The sequence below is a fragment of the Botryllus schlosseri genome, chromosome 15, assembly GCF_051294905.1.
Source record: "Botryllus schlosseri isolate E-star chromosome 15, Bs_hap1, whole genome shotgun sequence".
Classification (NCBI taxonomy): Eukaryota; Metazoa; Chordata; class Ascidiacea; order Stolidobranchia; family Styelidae; genus Botryllus; species Botryllus schlosseri.
Window position 1 is genome coordinate 16,567,206 of NC_137250.1, and position 13,269 is coordinate 16,580,474.

The window sequence follows — 13,269 nt, forward strand, 5'->3', positions numbered from 1 at the left end:
GACAGTAAAATATGTGAAACTACCAATTTTACCGACGAAATTCATTCATGAGGTTGAAAAAATTTTCTCGCTCCGCGCGACTCTTGAGCGAGTCCAAGTCACTTTCCAAAATAATAATACTCACTATTCGGGTGCATAAATATAGATGGTCTGTGCGTTTGTTCTGATTCTACAATTAGAAACTTCTATACACAAGGCATAGCTCAATTAAACAGTGAAGGCACAGAACATCACAAGGTCTCCCCGCGGTGCGAAGTTGAATATGAGTATTTGTCCTCCGGATGGGCCCTGATGACTCTCCACTGGAATGCGGTCGTATGCTACATATGTAGGCCTAATCGAAGTGCGGACGTGAATAGCAAAAAGGTTGAACACTCCCGGATAAGGCTTATTACGGAATCGGTTTATTATGTGGTCCGGGGTGTACGAGTATTGAGTAAACGTTAAAATGGTGTACCACGACCAAAAAAGGTTGAAGAGCACTGGATTAGAGTATGTTGTTTTTGTAGTTCGAAAGATGTCACTCGCATCATGGCGAAGCGACTAAAGCGAAATATCTTATCGTGGTCTCGTGAGAACTTGTTTTGGTCTGGAGTTAGTTTTCCCACCCACGTACAAAGATCCTATATTCAAGCGCAGTATTATTCAGTGGGTTCACAGAGAATCTAAGCCCGCGGAGGGGCAATTTGACAACACAGGACACAAATATTATTTGTGGTTTCACTGGAAAGAAAAATCCAACAGTTGCGCTGGAATTTAGGTTCGTGATCTTGCTCTAGCGAGCTTAACATATAGTGGTTACGGGGACGAACCAATCTATTTTCACAGCCGCAACAGTGCTGTGATATTTCAAGCAAAAGTCTCAACAAACACTGAAATATTTTCACAAGAAATATTCACAGTATTTTTCTAACATGATCCTTTGATAGCAGCCTGCGAATCACTTTACGAGTGAGCCGACTCTGTGAGACAGCTAATTTAGCGCCGCCACATTCTGTGGCGATACACACGATTCCATGTTATTCCATCACTAAAACCAATTACGTTAAACTTAAATGGTTGAAGACATGAAGAAGATCGCGGTATATAAACGCATCTGAATTCTGCAACCACACTGGCAACAGGTACAATGTTACTGGTACATGACCTTGTCGTATATGCTTTGTTTATTATGAAACGCGCAATTACAGGTGAGGCCGGGATATATAGTCTCTGTCGCACCTACCCTTTCGCCCTATGAATTATAAATATGCAAACTGCATACTCTGTATAACAGCTTTCAAAGGTATTGTTATTGGCCCATAATCAATTGATCATTCATGAAGATCAGTACACAAAGACATGTAACGATTGAACGGCACTATGGGTTTCCTTGCCGTCGACCAACAGAGTTCTTACGGGACGGATAGCGGAAATCGAACGCGAGACTATATAGCCATTCAAACAAATTCTTAATACACAAAGCTTTCTAGACCTAATTGCGGTCATTGCAGCATGCAGCCGTTAATTTAGTACTTAATAATCACCAATTCTTCAAACGCCGCCGCGGGATTATGGATGACAGCAAAGGACAGATTTATTACCGAAAGTCACAGTTTCGACAATGTGCGGTATCCAGCGGTACGATCTCACGGTCGACGTGGGGTTATTCTCAGCTGTGCCCCACTCGCAAACGCCCTCAATCACTCCTACACCTACATATATAGAACAACACGTGAATCTGAAGCACAACAAAGTTATCTAATTTGTTCAAACGAAAGTACAATTACTATTGATTCTTTTCGGTCTGTTAAATATAGCGATATGTGGTAATTGGCTATGTATACAAGTACAGGGATAAGCGGTACAGAAATTGTTGAAAACACAAGTCAAAACTTACGCGATAAGAGCCTCTGGTTGGCCACTTGGTCGTGCCTGCCGGTGTCATACTTCCGAGGGAAGATATATGCATGCCGTATAAGACGGAGTTTTGTCACTGATAGCGATGACAGTGCTGACAGATATTGTTGTGTGCCAACACAGCCAAGTAAACGTTTAGGTTCAGGTTATTATTCGTTTATAGCCAGCTTAATCATTTATTGGAGTGGTTAACTCGACGGCAAGGGAATCATAATAAAAATATTGGCCTGGTGTGAATGACCATCGTAGTCGAAAAATACCATGAATAGCCTACTACAAACCACAACAGCCCTTAAATAAATGAAAAACTGTACGGTCGCGCACGAAGTTTTCATTTCATACCAGGATGGAAGTATCAGTAAATGAATATGTTAGATATATATGTCTGGCATCTCTGAAAGGATATTATTGATTGTCGTTGCTGTATGCAATGTGCACAACTGCACATGATGTAACGTAACGGGGCTTACACTACATTGTTTATTTACTGTCCGATACATCAGTGCCTTCAAGTCGATTATGAAGCATGCGACATTGCGCGAATGCGCGTGGACTGGACGTTGATATTTGATAGCTTGATCTATTCCCTTTTTACAGCCCCGAAATAGGTCTATTGATATCATTTAACTCTTGAACGCTTGTTCCACGCGTCTGTCTGATTGAACTAAATGGAGCCGATAAGGTGTGGAATCATCACGCCAAAGGCAACATCAAACGATCAATGTCATAACCCTATAAGACAAACCGCTGTCATTATCTAATTGAGGCCTCCGCCCTGTTGGGGATCTGCAGAATACAGATTTATTTGGAATGGTACTAGGAGTAGGATCGCACATTTGAGGGTGATAATACGGTTAGCTTTGGTCGGTCAAATCAATAAGTATATAAATATATGCATAATTGCATATGCAGCTAGTTTCCTATTTTGGGAGTGTCTTTAATTTTAGGCTCTGTACTTAATTATTTGCCGCATATCAATTCATCGAGCTCGGACCGAATATAGAGCCGGAACAAAGATCGCGTGAGAAAGCAGAATGGAACCACGAGCAACCCAAGAACATAAATTATCTGCCAATTGTGGAAACCCTACAGATGAAAAGGATATTACAAGAATTCAAAGAAATATTGGATGTCAAGCAAGTGCTCCGCGTCGCTTCGATCCGAAGAAAGCGACCGGCTTCACGATCGATGCAATACTTCAGACAAATAGTCTGGTGATGAACCACTTTCGCAACGAAGCAGAGAATTGTGTGTCTTATGGAGGGTGCACCACCACACCGGGGCCCGCACACAACGGTTACGCCGACTTACGGTTTACTTCCGAAACGGTGTTGCATCAAAAGGTATCCTGTGGCAGTAATACTGAAAGCAAGAGTTCTATAAACACAGCTCGCTTGACCGGACAAGTAAAAGATGATGCACGAAGGAACGACGTAGGCCGAAATATAACCAACGTGTCACAAGTTTACTCGCCGAAGTTCCATTTTCATTGTAATAACCATTACTATTATCCCATCGTTAATTCTGCTGCGTCTAAGCAGCACCTTGATATGGCATGTTTGCCTTTCAAAAGTATCGTCGAGGATACTCATTCTGGCAATATCAGGCGAAAGAGATCGCGGACAGTTTTCATTCCGAAACAACTGGAAAGGCTCGAGGCTGAATTTTCTAGACAGCGATACATGGTCGGAGAACAAAGAGCCAAGCTTGCCAAGGAACTGCGATTGGGGGACGCGCAAATTAAGATTTGGTTTCAGAACAGGCGTATTAAGTGGCGCAATCAGAAAAATCAATCTGCTAGAGGAAAATGTGAACAGTCCGCAGACAATTTGGGCAATTTCGGGAAGAGCTGTTAATATGCAGATGGATCGATATCATCGTTCTTTGAGAGAAATTTTGGTGGATAATGCGAAATTTTCACTGTCTCTATATCTAGTGATGTTTTCAAATTTTCAAAAAGCGAATGAATGAATCTCAAGTCGAAATCGATTCCATGTTCTATGCATAAATTACCGTGTCAAGCGCAGAAAAACGAGTTACAATCAATGGTCTGATAACCATCATAAGGCATAACTGCAGTATAGGTCCACGTTTCCTGAAATCCTGCTCGCGTGACAAGCAATGTTCCCTATAATTTTTGATGAGTCTGCGCACACTCACCAACTCACTGCGCAGATTCTTGGACAACGGTGCGTAACGATTAAAAAAATGTCATCACTTCGGATTTTTTTGTGCACAACTTAGAGTCCGTATATTAGGGTTTGTGACCAAGTCACGAGGTTTCGAATAATTTTCGGAATTAAGAATTTGACTCGCAGGTTTAGTAGACGCGGATATGAGAGCACTTTCAGCACTCGAATCTGAGTCGAGCATTTGTTTAACGCAGTGGTTCCCAAAGTGGGTACTGACGTCCCACTGGGTACGCAGCAATCTAGCTAGTTACAATTTGGTCGATAAGGGGTTGACAGAAGAGGTTGAGATTAAAAGGTGATGCTGGTATAGCACTATTTCTCTTTGAAAAATCCTCAAACTAATAGCTGAAGCTCTATCTGCGGTCACGTCGTTCGCAACCGTTCAAACCGTATTCAATCAGAACTCATTATAATGCTCTCATCCGTATCTCCAATATTCATCAGCTCATGATCAATTAATTGGTATCACGCTGTTTTTCCCCAAACAATCCGAAGGCACATTCTAAGACAAAGCGACACACTTCAAAGATGCCTCTGCAAGCGAACAGCTGAAGTCAAGCTGATTTGCAATAAATGTTTGAATTTGTGTTAAAATCATATTATAATGGGTTTGTTCTTTCAACAATATGTTGATGCACTGCTCATTGTGTGCATCAGTTATCTAGGGCGGTGTGAAAGTCAATTTCCATGAACGAGTCACCACAGATTTCCAAATTTTCCTGTGTATTGAGTGCGGGTCGTGAGCGCCTGCAGAGAATGAAGGTTTCGTGTGCTTAGTCCAGTGGTTCTCAACCTGTGTGCCAATAAAGTCGACGTATAACGAAAATTTGTTACAAGGCCTAGGACAGTGGTTCTCAAGGTTTTTGTTTTCGCGGATCCCTTTTCGACCGTCACGGACTCCCGCTGACCCCCTCAAGTTTTCGTTCAAAATCAGCTCTATTATCGCGCAACCGTCAGCCGTCTCGCGCAAATATTAATTGCAGGCTAGTGATAAACAGCCACAAAATGACTTTTCTTGAAAATTTCAGTACACTAAACATAAAAATTGGTAGACTTTTATTATTTCGAAGGTAATTTTCCAGCTGTTTTCATTGTCCTGAAAATCCGCGTCTTCGATTTGATATGAACGAATGCCCAAAATCCATTTCCATAAAGTTATATTGGTGGCGAATGTAATATTAACGCGCAAAGCTTCCGAGGACAGCTTTTGGTGTGAATTTTTATTGAATATATCACTCCAGCCTAGTCATTTCCAACTAACATATTTTATATTGAAGTAATTTAGTGGTTATATCAAAGAAGAAAATGGATTTCGTGGCGAGGTTTCAATTCCTTCATTGGGACAGATTAACAAACAATTAGGGAATTTCTATTTCAAATGACTGTTTACTAATTTGCTGAGACTGCCAACACCGTATCCGAAATGTTTTGCAAGCATTTCGAAGTCCCCCTGTTTGATTTTGTTATCTCCAACATTTCATTTTTCCACAAACCCCATCAAGACATCTCTAAACAGCAATAAGTTTGCACCAGCAGGCTATCGGCAATTTGACAATCAAAATAGGTTTGCACAGTAGGATATTTCATCTCCGACGACAATGCGAATGATTTGCGTTCCAAAGTTTTAGCGATTACGAAGCGAAACTGAGTCACGTTTTTCCTAATTAAAAGATAAATAAGAATTAGGTTGTCAATCATTTTACAAATTTAGAGACTTCGCGGACCCCCTGAAAATACTTCACGTACCCCCGTTTGTCAACCACTGGCCTGGGATATATCTTTCAAGTATTCATTTATCATCATAGGACCGCGACTGCATGCCTCACGACAGGGATTACACCATGGAATGCCCCAGACGACTGGCTAAAGTAAACCGTCCACCAAGTGGTCCTGAACGGCGCATTGGCGCCTCTGTAAATTACATTTTTCACTCCGCCCTGAACTGTGCGAGTCAGTGTACACTGTACAGGTACACTTTGTATGATTCCATTGGTTTCGATGATTAAAAGTTTTACTCGAACTACTTTCAAAAGCACGCAGACTGAGCCTGTCGATCTAAAATAAAAAAAATCACCCATACCCGATACGTATATATGATACCGATGTATTGTGTCTCAAATAATGTAAGAGAAGTAAGAAAAATCGTAGCGGAAAACATATCAATTCAAAAGGAACAATTTGAGCATCCGAATAATCGTCGAGTATCAGTCCGACACGACATCGAGTCGGTACAAAAAACGGTTATGATTACAAGTACCTGAAAACCGCGGTGATCAACCACACAGCTGCACGTTCGGCTGCAGTTTCGGTGCAAAAATGACGAATTAAGAGAGATGAATTCGGAATATGCGTCGGATGACAGGGTCGCGGCGAAAGAAGTCGGTTGCTGGGAAATTACCGACCATAGCCGGCGCTTGTAAAAGGATGCTGTTTTCGTGACTGCGAGATAATGCTAGTGGCGGATCAGTACAATCGCAAATGCGGCCAGATGGAGTCTTGTTTCTTCGGAATCACATGAGGCTGCGCGCCGTAATAATATCGCCATTATCGGCATACATCAAGCATCGATCCAATCCGTAACATCTGATTTTTCGGGAAGGGAAAGACATATCCAACGCACGCAACAACGGGCAAGATATTAGCAGCGACACCGCGGACTATATCTGGCGTGTGGTTTATATTTATTTTTTCATAAAGGACTCATTTCTCTTTGATATAAATAGCAAAACTCGAACGAGCGTGCGGTCATCCGCTTCGAAGGACGAGATAGCCGATCCCGACGAGTATCGCTAACACTGCCGCTATCAGAGGACCCTGCAAACAAAAACGGACATTGTTGTGCCGGCGATTTCGGTTTTAACCGTTGATGTAGGGTCGGAGGTGGTCAGTGACTGAGTGCTTTCCCTTTTTCGATGTACTCAAGTTGATAGCTTTTGGACTGTACCTCCTTGTTCTACTTCACGGTATTTGACGCTTCTTGTTTTTTATACCTCGGATTTTGTGAATTAGAAACTAGATTTGAGTATGTTTGCATCGCTGTTGCGAGTGATATCGTCGTAGCCCCCGTTTTGTCTGAACTGACTATATTTCAGAAAGTGCACCTGTTCTCGTTATCAATAGTGATTTTGTGCGGGCTGCAGCGACGCACCTTTCAATTTTGAAAGCACCCACGGCCGGTTCACTACAAGTATGCAATGATGTAACCGAATCTGCTTTTTTAAATTACTCGAGTACTTGTGAATTTGAAACATCTCACTTTTTACTTCTACTCAAAGTAGTTTTGACTTTTGACACATCCCATAAATCGATACCTCCACATCTAATGGAGCAGAAATTAACGGTATTACGTCTTCTTCTACGCAGGCAGCAATTGCGACATCTTTGACCACCTCTTTGTAGGGCGCAGTCGGTTGCATCGCGAGTACAAATAGTCCAATGTGCTTTATAGCAATATATTCCGGTAAAACATTTTGAAAACGAAGGTTCTGATCCAGCAGGTATGACTTCTATTCTTTTGGACTACACACTACATGCGCTATTTACAAAAACGAGCGCACTGCAAGACCGATTCCACAGGTCGCTTCTTAAACATACTAGATTTTGTCAAATGCAGAGTAGATTTTGGATGGATTTGCAGCACTTTTACAAGTGAATGTATCAGAACATCTGGAGAACGCGACTATGGTACCTCGGCGACATAACATATTTCACATTAGCTTGACTTCAACACCTACTAGAGTAGTCTCAACTCAACAACTGGCTTTCAACCTTACACCCAGTACGTTGAGTCGATTATGTAGTCACACTATACAAATCGTTCGAGATTATTATGAGAAGTAGATTGGGAAGAAGCGGCACACATTCTACTCGGTTGTACCGCGTGAGTACTTTGAAAAAGTGGAAGTACATCGTTACTTGCAACCTCCGAAGCAGTTCCGCTAGTTTCCCAGTCTGCCTACCTTCAGTCCTTTATTATCAAATTTCTCCTTCTCCTCGTGAAGGGTACTGCATTCGCGTTGGGACTCTTCGAGCCGACTCTTCAAATCCTTTCGATTAGCCCCGATCGTCGATTCAGGCGGACGGGAAAGGGGTTTTAGCGTCACCAGGAAACGCGGCGTCACGGAAGGCCCCCGTTAGTAGCGTAATCCCCACCAGCAGGAAGAATAATTGCCATGCCAGAATTGTTAAAGTAAAAGGTCCAAGACACGTCCGTAGGGCGAAGATGTACATAGGAGAGAAGAAATAGCATACAAATCCGTTAGCGGTCTATCGGAACACACACGACTGCTAACGGAACGGGCAAATAATGCACAGTATTATTTCGCGTTCCGACAAGCTACGGCAGGTCTACGTGTGACTCAACAAAACCGGCCGCCCCATATCCGAGGCAAGCCCACGCTAGCGTTAACGTAACATCTAAGGCACAGCTAAATGTTGACAGCCGACACCGTTATTCATGCATAGAAGGCAGTACGGAAGCCGAATTCGGCATAAAAGAGTACCAAATCGACGCTAAAAGCAAATTAGTTATCACGATGACCAGATCTACACGATGCTATATGCGGGAAACGTCATTCTTTATGTCTAGCGGTTTTAGTAACAGTGGTGATCAGGCGTGATATATGATACGATTAGCAACACTGGGCCGCATGGGTTGGTTGGGAAAGTCTAGTATTCGTGTGGAGGCGATGCTTTCTCAATAAATTTACATGTTCAAATTTTTGTCAAGCAAGAACCTTGGCCACATTTAGGTAACACTCATCACATCTAATACTGTGCGGTTGCGATGCGCCAATATGTCTTTCAAGTCAAAAAATCTACCTAAAAACGTACTAGGGGTAAGAAAGGCATCCTGTTACCAGCATTTGGAGGCTACAAGAGCAAATGACACCGGCGCATGTATCTTACATCGGTTATGGAAGTGCGTGAATGGCAAGAGTCACAATGTTGTTGATCCGTGGCAGTATTGCGTGGACTAAATTTAACTGATAAACTGTGGCGTAAATATTCATGCCAACATGGGCGACTTGTATCGATGAATAACTTCAATTAACTGCTGATAAAATATTGAGATTGATGTCGATATTTTTTCCGAAGGAACAGTCAAGGTAATGGTTTGATGGAGCAGTTACATTTTGACATTTTGAATGTAGGCTAAATACTGTAAGCAAGTAATGGCTTTGCTGGTCAGAAATATGCAACATCCTAGGAAAGCCACATTGGGATCCAGCAAAACGAGTTTTTATCTTCTTACGGTAACATATTAATGAATGAAGGTTGTCACCCGTCACCTGATCAGAAAGAACCGATTCATTTGTTTCAATGAAATCGCAAAATCCGCACACATCACCAAGTCTTCACGGTATTACACGAAACTCAACGGATTTTCGCAGCTCAGAAAACCTCTTGCATGAGAGTGCAGTTGAACTCCGCGATCGAGATTAAAACATAACTTGTTACAAAAAAAGCTAATATTTCACACACATAACTTCTGTCTAATTTAGTGTAATAAAAAAATTGAATTCGACAGTGAGGCAAGAATTTTTACTGGAGATAAAGGGACAATTTTGAGGCACAAGTTTTCAATAATAACGATTTTAAAAACTCATGGATCGCACGTAACACCACAATGTTTGCGAATAGACAAATTGGCTGCAGTGAAAGCATAGTGCCAGTTGCAGACTACGCGAAAATCTGTTAGAACGTCCACACAAACCCGACATCTACGACACGAATTGCTAATACGCTCGATGAAGCTACAAGCCAAATGAACAGGCGGTTTCGCTGTCAGTCGGCACGGAAACATGCGAGCAAGCACGTTTTCAGTTGGCGGCTACTACGCGGTTATGTTTAGTCGTGTTAGCGACGTGAGTGTTAACGCAAGGCAAGAGAGAAGATAGGGGGGGAGACGTTCTGTCACGTTTGCCGGCCCTGAATTGGAAGAACAAGGATTCTGTTACATTGCAAAGACCAATGAAGCACTGGGTGTCTCCGATATGACGAATGAAAACAACACAACAGAACGCGTAGGCCTATCTTATCACTAGGTGTCACCGATCAAAATTCGAGCGTGCGTATAGCCACACATCATTAATGAAGCAAAGTTGGAAAACTACAAAATTTTTAGCATTAGAATTAGAATCACTGAATTTGCAAAAACTTGGAAATTGAATTAAATTTCGAATTAGAAGGAAATACATGAGAATAGCAACCGTCTCTACAAAAAGCTTGGCTCCTTTCGCACTATACAGTTGACCTGTAGCATTTTCAGCGAAGTTAGAAATTGGATTAGAATTAAAATCAGAGCGATAGAAACATTCAACAAATCAGATTAGAATCAGATTACAGGCATTTCGCTTTAAGTAGTTTATTTAGACAACTGGAATTAACTAGTTGTCCAAGTCTGAAGTACATTCGTCGAGAAACAGATAGAAATGCAACTGCCGTATCCTAGAACGCTAGCAAGGAAAATATGATGCAGCAAGGATTCAGCACAGGCACATTAACACTTGTCGATATATTACGCACAATAAAAAAGACGCAAAATGCAGTTTAGGAGATCTGGTCACCGTGATGGATAATTTTCAAGTAAAGAAAAGAACAAAACATCGGAAGCGAGTGTCTTGTATTAAAATCTGAAACTCGACAAGTTGCCTCTGATCATAATCTAGCTTGCCTATTTCTTATTTCAAGCCTGGGGAGACACGAAAGACAGAGATGCATTTGGATATTATTATCAATCTTTCAATGCAGGGGTTGCCACACCCGGTCCTAGATCCATATTATAGTTTAGTCGGAGTATGTTTTGACCGCTGAGCATTCGGACATTACAATTCCTTGCTACAGCCGAAACCAGGTTAAGTGCCAGTGCAAAGACCTACCTCTAATTCTTTAGAGAAACTTTCGTCGCCGGATATGGTGGTCAACGGCGTCTGCGTGTTGAGCTTTTCGTGTAGCGACTGCACGTCTTTCTCGAGCTGAACTTTTTCTTCCATAAGCCTGTGGAGAAAGTGAGGTTGTAAAAATTGCCGGCCGCAAGAACTTTTCTTCGCTGTTACTGGGTTCCGGGCACCAGAGCATTATTGAACAACAGATAGCGGATTGATTACATCGATTTAACCATTGACATTCCAAAAAAAGGAGTATAGCAGTCAGGGTAAAGAATACAGTAGTCAGCGTAGCAGAGGGACGGCTTTGAATAAAACACTTTCCCGAAATTAAGTCTTCTCCAAGACTTTTAGCAACGCGTATCCGTGGCGCACCAGCAAGTACCTCGCTCAAACAGATTGAAAAGCTGCCTGTCCACATTTCCAAATTTCTAAAAACGTCAACTCTCGAGAAACCTAGGAATGATAATCACCATTCCACGTCGTCCCCGGCCGGCCCCGGGCTGGTCCGAGCGCCGCAATTGGTGTCATCAGCGTCATCCAAAAGATGCAAGGGAAGAGAAGGAACTGCAATCGTGTTGTCCACGCTGCTAGGCTTTTTCAAACTTTCGGCTATAGCTGAGTTTTTCGATGAAACCTCCCCACTGGAAACTCTCCAAGGTGGACACCGTCCCGCTAGTGCTGCCGTATCCCTCTTACTCGCTTCGGCGTATTTTTCCCGGGACGGATAAACACCGGGTTTGATTTCCGCCGGCCCGGTCCGATCGGTTTTCGTCGGGACTTTCAAAGTCCTGGAAGACAGAACATGCCTTGGCGTTGCCTGCCGTTTCGACCCGGCCGATTTTGGAATCGCCGACCCGATAGCTTTAGCCCCGTTGTCGGATTTAGACTCTGTCCCTTCACCGTGATCCTGAGCCCCTGCCTTTTTAGCCCTGGCTGAAGATAGCGGCGTGGGTAGTTTCGACGGACGCGGCGACGCGGTGGCACTTTTTGGTTTAGTGTCGCCCCTTGGGGTCCTCGGAGTGAGTCTCGGTATCTTAGTCGCGGCGTGTGTTGCGGCAGACGATGCAGCACGCCCAGACACCGACGGAGCTACCGTGTCATCCATATCTGAAGTGGGAAAAACAGCCTGATCTATGGTCACGTCTCCCCTCACGCTAAGATATAGGCCTATCCTATTACACAGTGAGTTCCTGATAAAAAATATAAATGGTGACAAACTGAGGAGTAGACACTTCTAAATATGGGTGACAAGCAGGGGGTGTTGATGTGAGAAAGTGACGGAACTACAGAGTCACGCAGTAACCCGTATATCTGAATTAGGAAAAACAGCCTGTTCTACGGTTATGTCAACACTCGGCTACAAGATAGGCCTACACAGCACGCTGTGCAGTAAGGTCCAAATAGAAAATCTGGAACAATAAGATACAAGGAAAATTTCACTGAAAATAGCTTGACACAAATTCACAGATCACGATTCATGAAGGCGACACTTCTAAATGCGAGTGATGCACAGGCCATGCCGTTGATTTCAATCAAAACATGGAAGATGAAAAGCCGTCGAAATCGTTATTACAAAACTGTCTAATCGAGTGTGAATAGGCCCACATAATCCTACCCTACTGCCAAATCTATTCCGCAGTTGAACTGCTGATATGTTATAGGTTATTCCGCTGAGGGTCAAAATGGCACAGAAACAGTTATACTGGATTCAGAAATTATTTCCAGAATCATACCAGGAACTCGACTGATCACGATTCTATACCGGTACCTGCTAAGACGCTGCAACAGTGGAGTGAAGCTTAGTAATGTGGGTTTACTGACTCTACCCTTAGCACATAAGCAAGCAGAACGCATGATCCACACTGACCTATACCACACACGCAGTATTTCTCACTAAACCGAGCCACATGGCTGTGACCTCGCCGTGATAAAACTAGCTAATCTACAATTATGCTTTTTAGCAAAGTTCACTTAGTGGTAATGTCAGCAGACATAGAATGCTAGCCCCAGGCTATCCGTTCTTCAAAGGATCAATTCAGTAATGTAAGAGCATAAAAGAGGCGGGCTGTATTCAAACTAGCAGTAAATCAGCTTACAAAAGCAACCAGGAATCAAATTGAATATTTATCAATGAATCCGATGCTTATACAATATCCAGAGGTGAGATAAAGAACAAGAAATTAGACTGAGAAGACATGGATACCATTTCACTTTACCCGTGCACAAATCCTAACCTGATAAAATAATAGCTTCTTAGATATCTCAACAGTATGTACCATGACACTTAA

At 42.7% G+C, this 13,269-nt stretch overlaps 1 protein-coding gene across 4 annotated transcripts in view; it reads right to left on the minus strand.

Annotated features, from left to right (window-relative positions):
* Window positions 1–6,175: 6,175 nt before the first annotated feature.
* LOC145458112 (uncharacterized) overlaps window positions 6,176–13,269 on the minus strand; it is a 31,963-nt gene continuing 24,869 nt past the window's right edge. For 2 of the 4 annotated variants that reach the window (XM_080336440.1, XM_080336439.1), the window contains 3 exons: window positions 10,973–11,090; window positions 8,051–8,137; window positions 6,176–6,905 (listed from right to left, as the gene is read on the minus strand). In XM_080336440.1, the coding sequence (XP_080192566.1) occupies window positions 6,837–6,905; window positions 8,051–8,137; window positions 10,973–11,090 (274 nt within the window). In that variant the 3' untranslated portion in view covers window positions 6,176–6,836. Of the gene's footprint in view, window positions 6,906–8,050; window positions 8,138–8,697; window positions 10,023–10,972; window positions 11,091–11,451; window positions 12,089–13,269 lie in introns of those variants that run through there. The other 2 variants (XM_080336441.1, XR_013921071.1) reach the window with 2 other exon arrangements.